Source organism: Falco biarmicus, chromosome 3 (assembly GCF_023638135.1).
Source record: "Falco biarmicus isolate bFalBia1 chromosome 3, bFalBia1.pri, whole genome shotgun sequence".
NCBI lineage: Eukaryota > Metazoa > Chordata > Aves > Falconiformes > Falconidae > Falco > Falco biarmicus.
This window is the reverse complement of record NC_079290.1, coordinates 11,496,424-11,518,648: the sequence shown is the minus strand read 5'-3', so window position 1 is coordinate 11,518,648 and position 22,225 is coordinate 11,496,424. Positions and strand designations below refer to the sequence as shown.

At 42.6% G+C, this 22,225-nt stretch overlaps 1 protein-coding gene across 1 annotated transcript in view; it reads left to right on the top strand.

Moving 5' to 3' along the window:
- Positions 1-20,423, top strand: part of FBXL7 (F-box and leucine rich repeat protein 7) — a 196,371-nt gene extending 175,948 nt beyond the window's left edge. Inside the window, exons 3-4 of the mRNA XM_056332657.1 lie at positions 11,874-12,485; positions 17,341-20,423. Of these exons, the coding sequence (XP_056188632.1) occupies positions 11,874-12,485; positions 17,341-18,077 (1,349 nt within the window). The 3' untranslated portion in view covers positions 18,078-20,423. The remainder of the gene's footprint in view (positions 1-11,873; positions 12,486-17,340) is intronic.
- The last annotated feature ends 1,802 nt before the right edge of the window (positions 20,424-22,225 follow it).

Below are 22,225 nucleotides of genomic sequence, written 5' to 3'. Positions count from 1 at the left end.
AGAATGCTTGAGGTTGGCAGGGACATCTGGAAGTCATCTGATCCAAACCTCCTGCTCAAGCAAGGCCACTTAAAGCCAGTTGTCTGGGGCCATGTCCAGACAGCTTTTGAATATCTCCAAGCGCGGAGACTCCACAACCTCTCTGGGACACCTGTGCCAGTGGAAAGTCACCCTCACAGTAAGAAGTGTGTCTTGATGATGTTCAGAGGGAACCTCCTGTGTCTCAGTTTGTGCCTATTGCTTCTGGTCCTGTCACTGGGCACCACTGAAAAGAGCCTGGCTCCACCTCCTGTACACCCTCCCATCAGGTATTTATACATCTTGATGAGATTGCCCTGGCAGGTTCACTTTTTTCTTGGGCTTTGTAAAGAAAAGGGCCTTTTTCTTATGTCAAGATGCCAAATATTTCTTGATTCCAAATGCTGCTGTTGCTGCTGTTCTGCCTTTAAGTCTGTTCCCTAATATATCGCATAAGCTGGTGATACTAAACCCTGAGGATAAATGTGAAATTCCTTATAGAGCTAGAAATCAGCGGTGGTGTTTAATATAATTAGATTAAGTTAATATGGAAGAGGCTGAAGGATCTAGACAATGCCAGAGTCTTGCTTTGAGTAATAACTCTTTCAGAGATTGTGTAGACATAAACATCACGTTTTATTTTTTGACATATTTATTTCGATTTAGTGAAATCAAAATGACATGAAAACGATCAGTGAATAATTTTGTGTATCTCATTTCAGTAAACTGAAATCACAATAAATTGAAAAGGAATAATTACAGTCAGTTAATATCTTATGCACAATGAGACAATTATTTATCATGGCTTTCAGTAGACTGGGAAGTTATTTAAGTTGCCATAAATACAGAGTGCTGAATTCTTGATTTACTTGCATGGATGTACATCTGATACTCCTCAAATGTCAGAGTGCCATATGCTATTGCATATAAATAGCAATCTGCAATTTATACCTCACAAGTCAGAGACACAGCAAGTGGGACCTCGGACGGCAGGGCTGGGTTCTGGAGGATGGATAACGCACTGCTTTTGCAGTTGTAAGTACCATCTGTTTTGACACAGTCCGGGACTGCTTCACGCTGGTGGTCAGGAATCCACGTAATGTAGTGCACATGGGCTTGAGCCAGATTCATTTTGTAGCGGAGGAAAGCTGCCAGTGGCTATGTCTCTTTCCCAGCTTAACTCCCAAATTTCCCGTAATCAAAACTTTAATCCTTGTGGCTCCGAAAAAGCACTATGTGCTTGCTCAGTGCATCATTGTATGAATATTGTGCGCGTTTGTAACAGAAGAGGGGACTGCTGACTGTCACTGCAGGGCTTTTATAACATGGAGTGTTTATTATGAAAAATCATCTGCTTATGTGTCTTTATTAGCGAGGTGTTGGTAAGTTAGATTGCACTGGTGTCCTTGGTTTCTGCTTTGGAGACCTACGTTTCTTTTCTTTCATCCCTCCAAAGCATTCCTCTCACCCGGGTCCCAAAGACGGTTTGTTGGGGAACTGGCTTTTGCCAGCTCTTTCTGAATTTGTTCCTTTGTCTGTAAGCATAGTGGCAGCATTGTGGATTTGTAAGAAATGTAAAACTGTGGATTAAGTGTTTTTCTACCACTCCTTCAGTAAGCCCTGGAGACCAGCTTTGCTTTCTCGGTTTGGCCACATGTCAAAAGGGAGGAGGCATGCAACTGTAGAAATGAGGTATTTGCCTGCAAAACAAGAGAATGCTTGCCGGGATGCTAGCAGGTGCTTTTGAAGGAATCTCATCCCTGGGAAAGAAAATAAATTGAGGAAAGTGTAAATGGATCTGAGCTGACAGGGAGCAGGCGTTGCAGGTTGGCCTTCAGTTATGCTTTGCACAGCTCTGCTGATTTTCTGTTATCTGTGGCCATCCTACAGATCCAGGCAGAGCTCTTGATGAAGTGCCCCCTAGTCTGCAAAAGCATTAGTCTGAGAGTAAACACTTTGTAAAGTGATTTGTAAAGCCTGGGAAGCTCTTACCACCTTGGTGTAATTTTCCTACAGGATTGTAAAGAACTCACCTTGCTCACCCTGGAGTAAGCGATGGCATGGTGCCTAATTGAGCAGTTTTTTGCAAAGACAGTTGTCTCTCTTTTCTGTTGGCAGCATTTTTTGTTGTTACTACCACCCTGTTACCCATCACTTAGCTGGTAGAGGGATGCATCATCTGCTTTGATGTACGACTCCTCAGCTGGGACACCGGGTGGGCACTTGCAGGTATCTCACAGACAATCCAGAAGGAGCTGGGCCGAAACAAGCTGAGTTAGGATTGTTTTACCTTCTGGTTTGTTTTGGGGTGGGGTTTGCTTTTTTCAAGTCTAGAGGCCGGTTCTTGTGCTTTGTACAACTCTGTCCCATAATTTGGAGGGTTGCCTCTTCCCAGATTATCAGCAAAGGCTATGTTTACAAAGCCTGAATTTATTTGAGGAAGGATATTTGGACTATTCTAAATTACATTGATTTAATGAATATTTAGCAACTAAACTTGACTGTTAAGAGAGGAGCACAGCTTTGTGGCTTTAAACCTCTTGCTACTGTTCCTTCTTCTGTTTAGCCTACTGCTTACCATTTATTTCTCCAGTTTTGGAGGTCAAATCCTCGATCCCCTGTTAATCGGAAAGTCAAGCATTTCTGAGAGTTGTGCGCTGTTAAAATGCCAGTATTTGAATACGAAAACCAATGTTCTTTTACATGAATAATTCACTTTTGGTGAATGTGCTGGAAACAGCCATTCTTGGGGGAATTACTTGTCTGATGAAGTTTGCTGCCAACTGGATGCAAGTCATCTTAATTACACAACAAAATGATTATATTGTCAGCTTTTCCCAGAGGCAAGCATTCCTCTGCTTTGTAAATTATTTTCCGTTTAGAGTAATGCACATCTACCAGACCTACATTTCAGGGTTCTGCAGGTCCTTTTGGTTTTGATCCACGTGAACAACTGGGGATTTTGAAAATGTTTCCCTCCCATAAATTTATGTCCATCAACTTATCTTGAAGTTCTAGAATAATTTGAAATGATACATCTTTTATTCCAAATTATTTCATTTTTGAAAGGTGAAATAGTGGAACAGCTACACCTGACTGGAGCAGCTGATTGGATTTCTGCATTTTGAAGTTGGGAGCCATTAAGCGTATGTTCCAATTTTCCGTATAAATTGCAAACATACATTTGCATCAACATGAACTCCATGTCAGCATATCATTCAAAGACAGAGTAGGATCTGTTTGCCCCAGCTCAGTGTCACTCTAAGTGACTTGTTCTGGCCACATATGTATAGCTTGAGAGCCAGCATCGAGCAATGTGCATTGATTTTACCTGTATTTATGTACAGTGGGTTTCAAATGGAAAATGAAGATCAATACATAAAAAAGTAGAACATAGAAATGTAAATGTAAATGTTGCCTAGTCGGGCAGGAAAGTGTTTTCCCTGACAAAATTTTGACCTTGGGATATGTCAGAGTAACTCAAATGAAAAGGCAGACTATGGCTGTAAGCCTGAACCAAGTGGTTCTCTGGATGAGTTGGGAAGGTTTTTTGTATTCACCAGAATAGGGTTCCTGGGTTAATTAAGACTTTCTAACAGCTTGTCAGCTACAGAGAGGATGGCAGGCTTTTTAGTATGACTTCGAAATTAAGTAAACTTGCTATCTGTTTGTTATCTTAAACTTTTATACAGAAGTATGTAGAAGATGCTTATATATAAACATTTTGTAAATGCTTATTATCATTTTAACCACAATCGGTTTGCACATTTCAAAGCAATGCATTGAACAGCAAAGAACTGGATCCCCATAGGTGTGGTAAATCTGAAAATGGAAATGCAATAAAAATGAAGTGCAACTCATCCAGTCCACTGGTAATCCAGTCCTGAGAACCCAGCAAGGCACAGGATGCCTCTCCTCTAGGTGGTACAGGTGAGGTTGGCAGGTGGTAACTCAGAATCTGGAGGAGGGGGACAGGGGGTTCTTCACTGACCAGTGGATTCATCTACACTAGCATTTTTGTTCAAATCAAAGCTCACTTTTGAAATTACTCTCCCTGGTCCCTGCTTACTGTGTTTTAGCTACCACCACAACGTATATGAACCCAGTCACTTTCAGGTGAAACTAAGGAAGAAAATATGTTCTGCGGGAAACTCAAAGCACCAAAGGCAATCCCTACTGAGCATTCAGGTTTGGGGATTAAAATTAGACATTGTCCAAAAACTAACACCCTGTTCCCAGGCCTGAGGATGTTGGGTTCTCAGCAGTAACAGCTTTGCTCCACAGAGCTCCTCTGTCTGGGCTGCGGTCCTTGCTAACGCAGAGATAAACTAGCTCAGATGGAGGAGCTCCCTGGTGTAAGCCAAGGAGTTGGGAGAGTATCTGACCTGAAGGAGTTTAAGAAAGGCTTGTACTTAAGCATGTATGGAATTAATTTTGGGGTTAGATATTTACTGAATGTGGAAAGAACGCACCATCCCATCTATCTCTATGTAATTTCCCAGCAATGATGCACTGACAAACCATTTTCTCAGAACTGATGTGCTAGTATCATCAGCAGTACCGAAGCCAAAATTAAGATGCTTTGACTTCATAAACTAATAGGTGGATTAGTTTTTTCTTCTTTTCCGCTAAGTCTTCATATTTTTAGCTCCGTTCAAAAATACGGGGATAAAATTCTTGCAAAGTGGCAGGGGACGAAGACAGTAGGGGGGAAATTAGTTCCAGCTTTTGACAAATACATCGTAAGGAAGAATTATTTGCTTAATAAAAATGTAACAATTACTTCCCTTGCAGTGCTGTTTGACTTTAAGCATCTAGTGTGAATATGCCAAGAATGCAAGATCAGGTCTCCAAATGTACGTGGAGGAGTTTATAGACTCGAGAAAACTGGAGCTCAGCATCACAGGGAAGTTACACCAGTATAATCTAAGGTGTAAAATGTCACACAGAAACTAGTATGAAATGGCTTCAAATTTAAGTTAACATATCCCTCTTCCACATGGCCTTGTAACAGTGCCTCTAGTCTTGTACAATAGGTGCAATCTTTTATTACATTCTATGGGAGGTTTTTTAAAAACTATAAAAGTTTATTTTAAGTTCTGTGGAACTGTTCCTTTCAGGAGCATGTGGATGCGATTACTTCATGAGCTCCAAGGCCGCTCATTCTTATACTGAAAAATAGAGCTTTGTTGCAGGTCTTTGCTCTCAAAAAGAGAATTGCACAACCTGCAAGATCTCACAGGATAAGAAATAAGTTTTCATGTCTGACAGATTTTTTTGTGCCTTTGGCCTTACTTTTCAATCCAATCTTCTGTGCTGGTAAGAATTAATTGTCTGGGAGAGGGAAATACAGCTGTAATCTGTCTCAGGTTTATTTAGAATTTTGCATGTCTATTTTGAAAACAAGCTGGTGAAATATGGACTAAAAGAGATCATCATAAGATGGCCGCTGAAGGGCAATAGTATATTGTGTAGTTATCACTGAGTATTTGCCAGCTGGGCTGCTGTTTCAGGAAGGACCCTTGAGCGACCTGCCCTGCTATACCTTACCGTATTCATTAATAGGATGTTGGGCTTCCCATCCCTCTCCAGAAGCCATCTGTTTGAACTGAATTGAGACACAAAGCTACCAATATACAGGGGAATGGGTTAAAATGTATGACACTGAACCTGCAGTGTATTTGGAAAACCGAAAATGAGCACAATTTGAGAAGGTTGCTCAGTACTCAAAATGCTCTCGAAAAAACAGAAGATTAAGGAGAGAGAAAACCTACTACTCTCTAAGGAGACAGGTGTGGGGAAGATGAATAGATTATATAAACATGGATGGAGAAACTAAATTGTCAGGCAGCTGCATGGCATATGGGAAACTGGGCAATACGTTGAATCACATACTGGGCGCATCATCCTTCTGAGACTGTTGAAATCTGGAAGGTTGACAAGTGGTTTTCGTGAAATACAGGTGGGAAGAGCTCCACCTCAGCTGCTGCGGGTGAGGTGCAGTTGTGTGTGGTGCTCAGTCCAGAGCATTGTGTTTTAAGAGAAACACACAGAGACTGGAGAAAATTTAAAGGAAAAACTAGGAGCAACTGTGAATATTAATACTGTGACTAGGAAGATAGGGCTGAGGTTTGAGCAACTGCATGTGAGAAATCCTTGGAGGAAAGGTGGAAACCTCTTGTTCTTTGCAACCACTAGGAGAAGGGTAAGAAACGGCTTCTTGTATGAGATGGGCAGGAGGAAAAACTTGGAAACTCGATATGGTGACAGCACTGGAACAGGCACCTCAGTGAGCTGAGTAATAGCTGTCCCTGGAAATTAAGAACAGGGCAGACGTGCACATCGGAGATGGTTTAAGTGTACTTGGTGTACTTGGAGAGAGACAAGAGAGCTCCTCTAACTCTGTTTCTCATTCTGTAGGTTCTTGACTGTAATAGGATGCAAAATCACGTAGGTATCTCCACTGAGCAACCCTTTCCCTATGGTATACTTGACTGCTGCAACCCCGCGGACATTTGCACAGTGAGCTTCGTTTCAGCTGCCTCTTCACTGTCACAGGCTTTCTGATTCCTCCCAACCTCCTGGAGCTGGAAGGAACCAAGGTCCATAGTGTAACTTAGCCTGAGAGAAGTGACTGAGGATGTTTGCAATGTGGAAGACACACTCTTTTGTAGGTGTTACTTTTTCTGGGACTTGGTCTGTGCCCAGGGGCTTAGAAAGCAAATGGCCCTGTTGTAGCCTGCTGTCCTAGCTAACTCTTTTTCCCAATCTCCTCTAAAGGCACACAGCCATATTTGACACGTCTGTCAAATTCACAGGTCTCTCCTTGAATCGGCCTGCAACGTGCCCCTTGCAGGAGCCGGTCAGCTGTTTCTATTCCCCTTTGCACCACAGACTGTAGCTGCTACAACCATAAAGCTCCCGCTTTCCCTGGTCTCTGTAAAAGAAGTACTTCCTTGGCATACGCAAAGCTGATGTTATCTTAGTAAAAATGTGAAGTCTATACCCACATTGCACTCAGTAAAATATGTAATATCTACACAACACTTACTGAAGAGATGCTAAGTACATGTCGTTTCTCTACTATGCATAAATGCTTTTGCACACATCATTTTGCATCTAACTTTTTGACAAAAATAACAATAGCTTTTTATTTTTCTCAGCTATACTGACTTTTCAGATCCTGGACATAGTTTGGTTTAATTCTTGTCTTAGTTTTGCTAAAAAGCTTAGTGATGACAGCAGATGAACACAAAGAATCCTTTTTAGTTGTCAGATAAGAATCTGAAGTTTGATTGATATTTACCAAAATTTTAATTTTAATTTTGTTAACTTGAGGAGCTCGGTATAGGAATCACTTTAAAAAAGGCACACCTGCAATACCATAGTGAAAGGTGCAGTTGAGTGGAGTTATGCTTTAAGCATGAAAAATGGTTCAGTCTTAAAAAGTACACGCTGGGGTCCAGACATCAAGTGTCCCATGTCAGCGTGCGTCACTGGACTAACAAAAATACAGCATTGTTTTCTCTCTCTAGTTCTGAAATCAGAGACTGCATTTTGTTTTCAATGTTAGAAGGAGCAGAGACTAGGTCTTGGTTTAAGTCATATATATTTAGAGGCTCTTTTCCCCTAGATGTATGTATGTATGTATGTATTGGGAAACAAACTGGGGAGGTGGAGGGAATCCGTTGAAATAAACCAGATTCCTAATGGAATAAAACTCCTTGCAGTGCATTTTCTCCCTCTGTGTCAGCTTTTATAGTTCTGTTTCTGGCACGCATCTTTTGAGATTTCTTTAAAGATTGTTAAGAAATTTTCTCTTACATCAACAAACAATTTTCAGAGCCTAAGCAAAGCTTTAACAAAAAGCATCTTGCACAGAAGATTAGTAACCAGGGAGGCAAAGGGGCAAAAAAAGGTTGTAGGGAGGGAAGCACAGGGCTACTTTGTAATTTGGTTTTTGCTTTCTGAGATCACCAAAATGCAAAGCTGCATTTCAAGCTCGTAAACAATTGGGGTTTTTTTCAGGAAAAGAAATGCTTGTATAGGGCATGTGCGTGTAAAGAGGTGTATTGAGAACTGTGAGCAGTAACTTAGTTTGCACTTGCAGGGTTGCGTTTATTAATGTCATGCTGTCATTAAGTTGCCCTGTCTCAGACTGACAGCCTGTTAGCTAGTGCTCAGTGAATGGTGAAGAACAAAATTTGAAGAGAACCCTTAGAGCTTCAGATAGTGCTATAGGAAACCCCTCCCAACAATGCTTGAAAAGCCTGGAAAATGTACAGTAGACCAAGCGTTTTGCTGAAGCTTTAAATGCTAGCAAAAAGCTTTCCAAGTTTTTACTGGCAAAAAGCTCCTGGACTCACCTGCTTTTTTTTTTTTTTTTTTTTTTTTCCTTTCCCCTTAGGGGTGTACAACGAACAGTAAGCAGGAATACCTCTGTACAGAGTTCAGCTGAGCTACCAGCAGAATTCCTGACTGAGAGCATATTGCATTACAGGCTCAGCAGACCAGTAATGCTCTCTCGACTCTCTTGTTTAAACATAATGACAACACTACAGTCTTTTTCCAAAATACTTTGGGGTGGGGAGACAGGGTGCCTGCATGTGTGTATGTATGTGTCTGTCTGGAAGTCTATGCCCCGAAGGTGGAGGGAACAAGCTTCACATGATGCACCTTCAGGACTGAAGGTAAAGGAAATACAGGATGCACATCTGGAACTGCTATAGTAATGACAGAATTAAGACAGCAAGAAACAAGCACGGAACATACCCATAAAACAGAAGGTCAAAGCTTTTTTAGCTTTGGTTCGAAGTTAAAAACCACATTTTGGTAATTCATTATGCACCCAGAATGTCTAATGAATTGATCATTCACACAGTGCCCAGGAGTGAAGAAGGAATGCCACTTTTGAACCAAAAGGATTGGAGATCAGCCATATTAGCTGGGTGTTTTGATCACCAGGGAAAGGGAGGAGAATCATGGAGTACTACATGCTTTTTTATACTTAAGCAGGAATGAAAAGTAGGGAAGAATGTAACCCTGCAGAGATTTTTAGGTGTTTTCAACAATAGCTGACTAAAAATGTACATTTTCAAACTATGCTGGGACATTGTCTTACAGGAGGTAATCATTCCCACAGTACTAAAAATTGTTTGTAGCAGATGTTAAAAAATCAAACTTTTTTGCTTTTTAGTTCCATCTATTTTGCAGTGTAGAAACAAGTGTTTGTTCTGTGGGGTTTATTTATATAATTTTGTTTTCACTTTTTGTGCTGGTTCATGTAAAAAACCAAACAAAACCCAACCAAACAAAAAGCCCAAAGCAAATTAAAATGTAGAAGGAGAGAAACTCACAATACCAAATACATGTGGTAGTGGAAGGTGTATCCAGCATTTGAAAAAAATGTGTATTCTCTCCTATTAGAAGCATCCTTGTCCTAAAATCTCAAGAAAAGAGCGAAAAGTAAAGGCTTCAAGTCTGGCACATCTTCTGCACATAGCTTCGGGCACTGTCATTGCTTTTGGCAGCAATGCGAGGGAGGTCAAACACACAGTAAGTCTTTACAGAAATTAATCTAGAGGACTGTTGCCTAAGTGGTCTGTGGAGACAGTGCTGGTCTGCAGAAGCCTGGTTGCTGGTGGTGTTTTGGCTTTTTTCTCCTCAGCTGTAAATCTCATTTTTAAGATACCAGAGTATACCAGACTCTTTCCAAATAACACTGCTCGATGCAATTATTTGCAATAGCTGCCAGCGCAGGTATTAGGAGGTCTCAAAGGAGAGCAGAGTGTCTGCAAAACCCACTCTGCATTAAGATACAGTTCTTGCTCAAAAATACACAAATCCCTGGGTTAGGTCCACATAGCCATAGCATAGACTCAGAAGCCTTGAAGAAAGTGTTTTGCTGTCACTTGCTGAAATACTGAGTTTCTGCCTAAGTAAAACAAGATACAGAAGAAGAAGGGGGAAGGAGCTGGGCAGTGTACGTTTTTCCTTCACAGTGTGAGGTGATGATTTTGATCTCTCTGCAACTGAACTAGGGGATCTTGGGCAAGCTGCTGGACTTTGTGTTTTGGGTTCTTCAGCTGAATAGTTGTGCGTCTCTCCCTTGCAGGTGAAAATGCAGGCTCATGACATTTCACATGGTGAAAATGCAGGCTCATGGCTGCTACTGTTGTAGGTAGTGAGATCAGAGCATGCCTGTGTTGGGCCAAGTAAAAGTTTGATGGGGAGATTAATGTGTAATACACTGATCAAATTCATCTAAAATGTACTTAATATAAAAACTCTGCCTAAATGCAGATTTGGGCTGGTTTGTTTAACGCATTTCTGGCTCTACCCTGCTTAGCGCATGTCTATATTCTCACAGTCACACAGTTGCGGAGTCAGTGTTACTTAAGGAGGCAGCTTTGCACACTTTCCTGAAATGTCTGAACACTGAAGTGATAGCAGATAATGTGATGTGGAGGAAAGTTTGGTGCTCTAAAACTATTTTTCTTACTCCATTCATGATATTTGTTATTCCACAGGGAACTAAATTGTGGTTCCTGTATTCATCTGTGGATGGTGCTTTCCTCCATAAAGAATTTCTGTTGAGATCAGTACTGAGCTGTCAGAGGTGGAAGGAGTGAGCTCAGCAGCAGCATTCATCTCTCATACACTGGTTGCATCTTGTGTAGCATACTGCTGAAATATCTCAGAGTCTCTAAGTTTATAGCCCATGGCAACTGCTTGACTATCAGAATTATATTCTAGTTTTCTTCCAGTCTTCTGCTTGCTTTGCTTGAAGAGATGGGAACAGTAGAAATTACTTGTAGGCAATGATGTCAGCACAGAGGGAAAAGAGTTGAAATAATCTTACAGCAAAGGCAACCTCTCTTAGTAGCAGAGGCCCTTTATTTTTGTGCCTGCTTTTTGCCAGTGAAGTGAAATAAGGAAGGTACAGAAGTAGCAAATTGTAGGGGAGAGGTATTTTTGGGTTGACTGCTTCCAGTGTGACCGTTAGCCCTAGCAAAAAGAGCAGTAAGTGCTGTGCAATAGCTCTGTAACAAGTTTCCAGGCATGCTCTTTCTTTGCCACTTACTTTCCTGGGCTTGTTTTTTCAAAACTGGAGTTCACTTTGGTCTGTTGGAACGAAGTGCTTTCTGCATGCACGTGAAGAGGCACAGCCAACCCCCCTTTGAGAGCTAGTCACTGGGCTCTCGGTTGAAGTGCTGAGCCCCCATTTGCATGAATGAAAAATGAACTTCTTTAGTAGCACAATGAAAGTAAGTGTACAGGGTTGCGCTTTTCCCATCTGCCCAGGTCTGGTGAAGGAGGCAGCATTTGCCTTGTGAGCTCTTCTTTGGCCTCCTGCTGAATGGCTGAAGGAGCTGAGATGCAAAAGACCACGGTATTCCTCCCCTAACAGCTCACAGCTCCCTAGGTGGTGCCAAGGTTATGGGCAGTTACTCTGTCAAAAAAAAAGCCTGTGATTCAAATGTACTTGGTTTTTTGCAGTGTTTAGTTGAGAGTGTAAAGAATTAAAATCCCTTGACTTCCACTGCTGTCTCCTTTTCATTACAGGGCTCAGAGCTGCAGCCCCTCCTTTGCTAGTTTGGCTTTGACAGTGCGGCTAGGGGCACATCTCTGTCATGTACCCAATGCTAAGGTGAACAGTGTTTTCAAAGTATGCGCTACGATGGATTTTGAAATATGTGTTTCCTCACTCAACTGGTAAAAAATGACCGCTTAAGCCCCAACAAACCCTGAAGCCCATCATGCTCCATTAACAAATGGGCTAGCAGGGTGCTGTGCTGTGCAGAGGGCTCTGCATCTGCGCACCGCTTACTGAAATCATGTGTTTTGTCTTCCAGACTCCGACCTGAGCATGCGGACGCTCAGCACACCCAGTCCAGCATTAATATTTCCACCAAATTCCCCTGGCTTCCAGAATGGCAGAGGGTCATCAACATCTTCGTCCTCAGTCACTGGGGAGACTGTTGCCATGGTCCACTCGCCGCCTCCAACCCGTCTCACTCATCCTCTCATCCGGCTGGCGTCCAAGCACCAGAAGGAACAAGCCAACATCGACCGGTTGCCCGACCACTCCATGATCCAGATATTCTCCTTCCTGCCCACCAACCAGCTGTGCCGCTGTGCCCGTGTGTGCCGCCGCTGGTATAATCTTGCCTGGGACCCCCGACTTTGGAGGACTATTCGCCTGACCGGCGAGACAATCAACGTAGACAGGGCTCTTAAAGTGCTGACCCGGAGGCTTTGTCAGGATACACCCAACGTATGTCTCATGTTGGAGACGGTAATTGTTAGTGGCTGCAGGCGGCTCACAGACAGAGGACTCTACACCATTGCCCAGTGCTGTCCAGAACTGAGGAGGCTGGAGGTGTCTGGCTGTTACAACATCTCCAATGAGGCGGTCTTTGATGTTGTGTCACTGTGCCCAAACCTGGAACACCTGGATGTGTCAGGTAACAGGAAATATTTCAATACGGATGCCTCTGATCCTAAAAGCCTCATGCCTGTCAACCCCCTCACCCCACAACTGCACGCTTTCCCTTTCTGTGTTGTCTTTCCAAGTGGGAATGCCAGTATCCTATAACGCAGTGCTGGTGAGACAGGCACTGCTAGAATCTCAACGCCCCAAATGCCAGCAGCACGTCTGGAGTGGCCAGTCCTCTTCCAATGGAGACGAGCTACCAGGGGTGGCCCGTTCAGATAGCACCAGTACTTTTCATAGATTTTTGCACAAAGCACCCTTATAAGGGCCCATGTTGCAATCAATGCTGTGGTGAAGGCTAGTTACTTCAGCAAATTTTTTTTTATCTTTTTCATGTATATAAGTATGTAAGTTATATGGACATTATGTATATAATTTACATAACTGTAATATGATAACTGACTTGAGGAGGAGCTCAGAGTCAGTGCTAGGCTTCAGGCTGGGTTATAAAGATCAATTTTCATCCCTAGCTAAACTTCAAGGTCCCCTTGTTTCCATTGCTATTTTAATGTGACTTAGCTAGCTTGGACTTTTTTTATTTTTTTTTAATAGTGTATATATTTGCTTAGTGGCTTTCTGCTTTTCCTTTCACCCAGTTACAATGTATCACTGCAGCTGTTTAGATCAGCAGAAATGTTTTAGACAATTTTCCTCCGTTGCACTGGGGAAACAAGGTATTTTTTCCCCAAGGTCAGCCACGAAGAATTTCCTCACTGCAAATAGGTTGGCACTTAATGGAAAGGATATAGCCAAGCAAAGCACTGAAGTAAATTTGACGTTCGATACTTAGTTTGTGATCTCATTTGTTATCAGTCTAATGTTGTTATTAATCAGCTGGACCAGATTTGCCATTGCAGAGGTACTAATGGCAACAAGCAAGATGAAGAGGGGATAGGAAGCAATGCTTTCAAGTCACTGGTACCCACATAAAGCAATTTTTCCAAGTCTGCCTATCTGGTGCACACTGATTTGCTTTCATTTTTCTACGCGCTTTTTTGTTTTTTTTTTTTTTTTTACTGATTTTTTTTTTTACTGATTTACTCTTTTACCTAATATTCCTAGCATGGCAGAACGTCATGAAAGGCATCAAAGCAAATAGCCACAAATCGGAATTACTCACTTTTTGTGATTGCTCTCTGAAAGAGCCAGGTGATAAGGAGTCTCTGCAGGACTCCATGGGAGTCCTATCCCATGGAGTCTTATTCGCAATGACCTTGCATATGAATTACTTATTGTCAGTACACACTGACATTAGTTTGAGATTGCTAACCACACATTCAGGTTGAAGCATCTGCAACACCAGGAGAAAATGTATATGCCTGTGTGGTTCAGACCTAGAGCTACGTACCACTTTGAAGGCTGGCTGTATCCCTGGCATATTTATGCTTTTCTTATTACACCCTCTAGGACTGTAGGGAGAGTTAAGTGGCTCAAGTATCCTGGTCCTGGAGACACAGGACAAACAGAATTGCTGAGCAGAGGGTGAACTGCCTTGGCATGCCAGTCTGTTAGCTGACACCCTGAGTGCACCTGGGGGCTTGTAGGTGGTTGAAAATACTTTGGTCCACAGCTCCTACTGACAGATATGCTATAGACCAAAGGTGACGTTTTCAAAAACAGGGAAAATGAATAGATGATACCAAGTCTGGAAATAGGTTCTTCATTTGTGGTTTCCCCAAGCCTGTTACTTTCAGACCTAGAAGATGGTGTCTGTCCCTAAGAGCTCATCAGTTTGGTCCAAAGTGTGTAGAGGGCAAGGAAAATAGCCATCGTCCTTGAATTTGTCCTAGCAGCAGGACAGGAAAGTAATATTAATCTCACATTTTTCTAAGTTGTCCTTTCATTTGGAGCTGGCAAGGGGAAAATCCTGGTTTTGAACATGCTCAGAAGTTGGGGTTTTTGCGTTCAAACATGGTTTTTGCTGCATGTGCCTGCATATGAAATAAGGATAATTAATCTCCGAGGTCTTGCTTTTAATCCAATTTTTTCATTCTGGTGTGGTTAATTTTGGAGGATGTTTTGGAAGTAGGGTTCCATTTTCCTCTTCTTCCTTCTGGAGTAAGAAGGACAAGGCTTGCACGTACACACTCAAGCAGTTCTCAGGAATGAAGTGGTTCACTGGTTTGGTTTCATACCGAGCAAGAGAAGTTGGGTAGAAGTGCTGGGGGATGACACTATGCTTGTAGCAAGTTAATTAAAACCCACTTCACAGTTGTATATTTATTTGAATCCCTCTCCCTCTTGGATGGTTACTTGGCAGCAATAACGTACCAAAATCTTTAATGTCAAAACCAGATGTTGATATTAACTTTAAGCGTTTTCCACAATGTAAGTTCTGTCACTGTGAGCATCCGCTTTGTGGGCAGGTCTGAGATATCTCTAGAATTTGGTTGAGGTTGACTGCAAGTTGTTATCTAACACGTTAGCCAACATTTTTTTCAATTTGTTTGGAAGTTTCTCCTCCCTTTTAAATATCAGTTATACTTACTTATGGAAAATCCTTTTACAAGATAGTTGTTTTTACATTTTTTTATTATTTAGGACAAAAAAAAAATTGTTGCAGACCCAGGAACCTGTCATTTTGCCTAAAAATCAGGCAGCGCTATATCAACATGGACTTTTTTGTCTGGTGAAACCATTTTGAATATCCTTCCCATTAAATATTTTACAGTGTAGCCAAAGTAACTAGAAAAGGCGATGCTGAGCTTGTCAAAACAGGGATCACACGCTGATCTACGTGACTCCAACCCTGCTGTGAGCCTTCTGACCCACTCATTTTACAACTGTGATCATTAAAGTGTTCTCCCTTCTTGGATCCTCAGCAGACAGAACATTCTCCTTGGCCTCATGAACCCTTCCTTCTCACTTAGCCAGATTTTGAAATTGAATTCTGGTCAGCATGTAAAATATCCAAACCGACTCCTTAACCCAGCAACCTCCTCAGGCAAATGCAATAGCGACAGCTATGTCAGGTCCAGCAGACCTCTGCCTAGGTGCCAGATTCTTCTGTGCAAACCCAGCTCGAGGAATGGGGAGTCCTACGGTGCATTTTGTATTGCCTACTCCAAAGAATATATGGGAAGTGAAATTTTGACACCATTAGTATTGTACTGCTTCTCTTTAGAAAAAAAATCACTTATTAAGCGTGTATGTAGTACTTATTCAAAGGCAAACATATTTCCAAAGATTGTACCGTCACATAGACAGATCTACAGCACAGTCTGAAGAGGAAATAGTAGCATTCAGTTTTAAGCAGATGTTGTTTGTTGAACAAAGTGCTTTGCTTGAAGGTCCCAGAGCTTCTGCATGACCTGTGGACGATTTGTCTATTCCACTGTGTGAGGCCTAAGGTAAAAAGTACAACTCTTCAAATAAATGTGAAGCCTAAATTAAAGATCCAGCTGGAAATTCGAATGATAAATGTAGAAATCAAATTGCAAGTGGCAAAATGGTTCAAGTCCATATCCCATGCTTCTTACAGCATTTGTGTGAGCTCACTGGATTATGTCAAGGGTTTTTTTTCCTTGTTCTTAAGAATGGAAGCATAATCATACCTTCCATTACAACTCTGAATGAGAACCTGTTATACCAAGTGGTACGGGTTTGGGTCATTCAAGCTTTTGAGGTGGTCTCCATATGTTGTCATGCTCCTTACTTCCAGACTACAGGATTTCTGCAGCATTTCTGATACATGGAGCTCTAAGGTCATTATCCTAACTTTTCTGGCTTTTCATGGGTCACTTCATCCCTGTTGGCCAGTGTTTCAGCAAAACAGAAAGCTCTTTTTATCCCTACCTGAGGCCATGTCTTCAGGCATAAGCTGCAGAATTTGTCTGAGTGGCATTTACAGCTGAAACTGTTGGGTCTTGATCACTAACAGGTAGACCTTCCCTTCTGCCTTGCAGCTGTTTGTAGCTATGCTAATGCAATGTGCCCAGCTGAACCTGGCACAGATAAGAATTTCCCTTCAGGAACCTGAGACTGCCAGTCTGCAGTGCAGCAGAAATAGCAATTTCCGAAAAAACCCTTTCCTTCACCACCGTGCACAGAGTGGAGGTTAAAAATGGTGGAAGTCTGTGAGCATGTTTTTCCCTTTAACTTAGCTCTTTTACCTTTCCGTGCAAGATCTGGTGTTTCTTCTCTAGTCTAGTTACCTCATTCATGCCAGACATCTGCACTTGAAACAGTCCTTTTCTGCATCTGCCCATGTCCTCCCATGCCCTTCCAGTTCTTGGCTCCTGCTGACTCTCCCCATTCTCCTTAGGTTATCCGAATCTCCACCCTCTGCAAGCACATAGTCTTGCCATAGTATTGCATCCTTCCCACATTGCAGGCTTGGGGCTGGATTCACATCTGCTCTCCAAATGCTTTCTGGAGGGTGGGTGGGTTTTGTCTTTTTTGTAATGAGTTGGATGCGGAAAGAGCCTCTGATGTTGGTTTGCAAGCTCAGCCAGTCAGCAATGAGACTGCCTCTGATCAAAAAGCTGCCATTTTCTCAAATTGTCACTGGGTTTATATTGCAGTAACAGATCACAGACTGTCCCTAGATAAACCTAGGACCATCATTTTACATTTAGGATACAGACAAAACTGGTCTGTCACTTGGCTGATGCTCGAAATCCCAAAGCAACCTCACTGACTCCAGTGGAGTTTGTTATTTCCTCTGGGGTACAGACACAGGACAGCAAATCCAGACTAGTCAATCAGGATGGTTCTGCTTTTACAACAGGAAGATATCTTCATCGTGCAATTTCATGCTCATCTTTGTGGTCTTGCTGTGTGATTTGATTTTACTGCTTGCTTAAATTCACTGTTTTTCCACTTAGGATGCTCCAAAGTAACGTGCATCAGTTTGACTCGCGAAGCCTCCATCAAGCTGTCTCCCTTACATGGGAAACAAATCTCCATTCGCTACTTGGACATGACAGACTGCTTCGTCCTAGAGGACGAAGGACTGCACACCATCGCCGCTCACTGCACTCAACTGACCCACCTGTACCTGCGCCGCTGTGTCCGCATCACCGACGAGGGTCTCCGCTACCTGATGATTTACTGCACGTCCATTAAGGAACTGAGCGTGAGTGACTGTCGCTTTGTCAGTGACTTCGGCATGCGGGAGATTGCCAAGCTGGAGTCGCGCCTCCGATACCTTAGCATCGCTCACTGTGGTCGGATCACAGACGTGGGCATCCGTTACATAGCCAAATACTGCAGCAAGCTGCGCTACCTCAATGCGCGGGGCTGCGAGGGCATCACGGACCACGGTGTGGAGTACCTCGCCAAAAATTGCACAAAACTCAAATCACTAGATATCGGCAAGTGCCCTCTGGTCTCAGACACCGGCCTGGAGTTTCTAGCCCTCAACTGCTTCAACCTGAAGCGCCTGAGCCTGAAATCATGTGAGAGCATCACTGGGCAGGGCTTGCAGATTGTAGCTGCCAACTGTTTTGACCTGCAGATGTTGAATGTGCAGGACTGCGATGTGTCTGTGGATGCTCTGCGATTTGTTAAACGACATTGCAAGCGCTGTATTATAGAGCACACCAACCCCGCCTTCTTCTGAAAGGACACCCACACCTGTCATTACAATGCAGTATTAAAAACACTGATGTATAAACACACACTCCCATATTCAGTAATGCTGTCTTTTCTATAGCTCATGGGAGTCGGCTTTTCTTGTATGTTGTGGGTGGGTGGGTGGGGTTCTAGAGGACTATTTTGTTTGCTTTTTGTATGATCACTTGTTAAGGTGCAGTGGGTCTCCATGGAGAAGCTGCCTTAATGCAAAAGCAATGAGCACTCAGCGTCCCCAGTGGGGTGCCATTTCCATAACAGCCGTGATCTTGTCCCAGGCTGCAGTAGCTACCTCCAAAGGAAATAGCACATAATCCCTCCTTTGGAAATGCTACTAAGCTGTGTCAAATACATCTGAATTCCAGCTGTGCTCATGAAGCTGACTATGCAATATGTGTCTGTGTTCCCCAACTTCTTCCAACATGGCTGATAAAGCATCTTGTTTCCAAGTAGTATCTTGGTAGTCATCCATTGTAATCCCTCAGGAAATACTGGGTAATGTTCTTAAACGTACTTGATTGAGGCAGAATAAAACCTGCTGGCCATTGCTGAGCCCTCCGCTGAGTGGCTCTGGAGACTGTGCCCATGCATGGATTCTCTTGGAAAGCCCACCTCTGGGTCACTCAAGCATTATCACTACTTGCCTTCATTTCTAAATCCACCCTCTCCTGCATGTGTCGTACCACCCTCCGGTAGCAGATAGGGACTCCTGGGTCTGATAGGCAGTGACATATTCACCTGAGTGAAGGGAACCAGATGAGATGTCGGTGGTCTGGCAAAGGGAAAACCCAGCAAATGGGCCTGAGAAGCTGCTGTAGTTCCGCAACAAGCTGAGGTAGCACCGTGGTACGCCAGGTACTCTCTGAGGCATTGTGGAGCAGCTTGCACAGGGCAGTCCCGATTGCGGTGCTGTGCAGCTGTCACCAGCAAGTCTGTCTCTGTCCCTCCACTGTACCTCTTCAGCAGCCACGGCACCACTGCAGCTGACATTCCCTGAGCAAACCAGGCGTGTGTGTTGAGGGAAATTCAGTGTGTGCCTTAATACACGTAGAAACCCAACCCTTCTCTGTGGCCTTCCAGTTCAAAGGACAGACGGCTGATCTCATGACTTCAAAGACATTAGCCTGATGTTAGATAACACCCCTGAGGACAGAGGGGCTTAGAGTGTTATTCACATTAGATTTAGATTTTGTGAAACCATGTCTGTGTGTGTTCCCTTAGGCTGGAGGAACAGCTGCTGTTCAAGAAGGAATTGAAACCCCAGCATTGCCCTGTGACACTGGGAGCCCCTGGTACTTTCGTGGTCACTCTTGCTCGTGCAAGAGCAAGAGTGGTTTGGAGGTTTCCCCATCTCATTGCCTCCTTCCCCTGAGCATTTGGTCATTTCATGGTTCCTTTCTTCACAATTTTCTGGCAGCCATTTCTCTGCATTTTCTCATGTAATGCTCAGATCTGAAAGCCAGACACGTTAGGGGTGATGATATTTTCAGGCAGGCCCCCTGCGCCTGACTGACAGGTGAATTCATACGTTCAGCTCAAACACTATAAACGTCTCAGTAGAGAACATGAGAAGGGAAGCACCATGTCTGGTTTTCATAAGCAGTAGTTCCATCATCTCCAGACAACACCAATAAAACATTGATATGAAGTGAAAATCCATATGCTCGAGAAAAATACATAACTGCTGAGGAAATACTTGTAGCAATGCTCTCTCAAATTACAAAAAAGTAATGGTTTGGACATGTCCCTGCAGAGGGAACTTGTCCTGCTGCTGCAAAAATTTTTGTAACTTATGTATGTGCCTCCAATTTTCAGTTTCTTAACATACAGGATGTCATCAGCTCTGAATTATAAATCAGATTGTACTAAAGCAGAGGACCTTAGAAAATGAATTTGTCATTGCTACTATTACTGGTCAGTGACTAATAGGGGGTGATACCACCCTTGGCCAGTTAATATCACTTTGATTTTCCTTTCCGTATTTTTAAAATTAGAGATTTTCCTCCAGAAAGTAGTACAGTATATTTTATCCGAGCCAGCTATACTCTCTGTTTATCTTTTATCTCAAAATGGCCCCAAGGATAATTAAATGTTAAGCCCATTCCTGAGGATGGTGGGATTTTGAGCCATTTGCACTCATGAAATATAAGGCCTCATTAGTAACATTTAACTGTTTATTAAAAAAAAAAAAAAAGCTACTTTTCTGGCTATGCTAAATTGAGTGAATAGTGCTACGTGGTTTTTAAGGTTTCTAATGTTTAAATTGGCCTGTACTGTACAAATCTCACTATAAAGCCTTAATTTGCTACCAAGAAATAAAGCAATATATTGGTAACTGACGAGCGTGCATCATCATTTGCACTAATTGATTAACTTCTGGCAAAAAAGGAAAATATTAATTATGTGTAAAACTTTTCTTGAAAGGTAGGTAGGTAAATGAGCACATCAGCCTATCAGGTAGGTGGATGACTCTATTGAAAAAGGGGGGGAAAAATCGTCACGGATTATGACCTTGATTATTTGTCTCTTTAAAATTTGATTTTGCCTCATGTGGTTCTTCTTCACCCTGAAACAAAATCAGTAACTGGGAGTTTAAGGAAAAGATAAAACAGTATATAAAAAGCCCATGCATAAAAACTTCAGGAGAGCCTCTGTACTGATTTAAAGGCAAGTTAACATATCGGATGTGAAAAGCAAAATGGAATGACTGATATGGTAGAGCACTTACTACAGCAGTGTTGCCTTTTGAATGCTCTAAAGAACCCACTCTGGGGGGCACTCGTGGAAAATTAATAAAGGTAATTTTTCTAAGTCGAACATTTTTAAGTATATAGGCTTACATGATCTGAGCTGGCACTCTGAGACTGCCACAAGAAACATTGACTTCAACGTATTGATGCAACTTGCCTGTTTTGACTTTTACCCTTTTCCCTATGTCTACTAGCAAAATGACACAACCAGAAAAGAAACTGAAATAGTGCATGTGGAGCTGAGTTTGCTGGAAAGGTTGCAACTTGTGACTGATGTGTCTTCGTTCCAGTTTGGGGCTGGCAAAGACTATAAATTTCCTGAGCAAAAACATTGTTGATTCTTGAACCATAAAATTCAGGCTCAGGCACTGAGGCTTCTTCTGCTCTGCAATAGCATGTGCTGATCTCATCAAAGCAAGCAGTGATGAATCACATCAGTCAAGCTGGCATGTTGTTTATGTCTTTGGAATAACTGTGTCCTATAAAGAGGTCTGTTAGCAAAGACACATCTGAATTACCATGCACTGTGATTACAGCCAAAGCTGTGTACCTAGGCCTTCATCCTTCCCATTCCCGTGGCTTTTTGTAAAAAAGTGGATCTGTTTTTTCCCCTTTAGCAACACGAGATTGATGCGAAGTGTTGCTTTTGCCTTTTTGAGCTATGTTTATCTGGCTTCCTACAAAATGGAAAACAGCTTCTGTTGGATGTCTTGGACTCAGAACCATGGTCCAGACTGTAACCTTCAGTAGTGGCTTACGTGGTTTCTGAAAACTTCTAGCCTTTGAACTGGAAAATTAAAAAGCTAGTGAAAGACCTAATTTTAGCATTAGGCTTGAAGGAGGTCCAAATTCTCATTAAAAAGAATTACAGTGACCATTTGTGCTGCAGGCTGGCTGCCCCACAGCTGCCAGTGTTAGTTTAAAGGGGAAAAGTTCTCCGATAGAGTCGACGCATGGCTCCTCTTCCCACAGCGTTCCCCAGGAAAGTAACCTGCCCTCGTTTTTTTATAATTTTGTCAATTTAGCTGTTTGTGATGAAAATTCCCATGCTGGGCTTTGAAAATGTTAGTTGAAATGGTTCATCTGGTTCTGTAAATAAAGCTAGCAGGAAATGTCATTTTGTTCATGTTAAACTCCTGCTGACCTTTCCTTTGAAAATGGTCCATTGCTCTCCATCTCCTCTAAGGCCTTCAGGGTGAAAGTGTGAGCCTTGCCAGGAGTTCAGCTTTGGGACAAGGATGTGTCTTACTGATCTCCCAATTAAAATTCAATCAAATTTAGCTACATTACATGTCTTTGAACCTCTCCAACTCCATCGCCAGAAGAAAAGGGGCACATTCAGATCTTTCGGAGCTTGTAGTCTGGCAAGGCTGAGATCTGGCCAGGC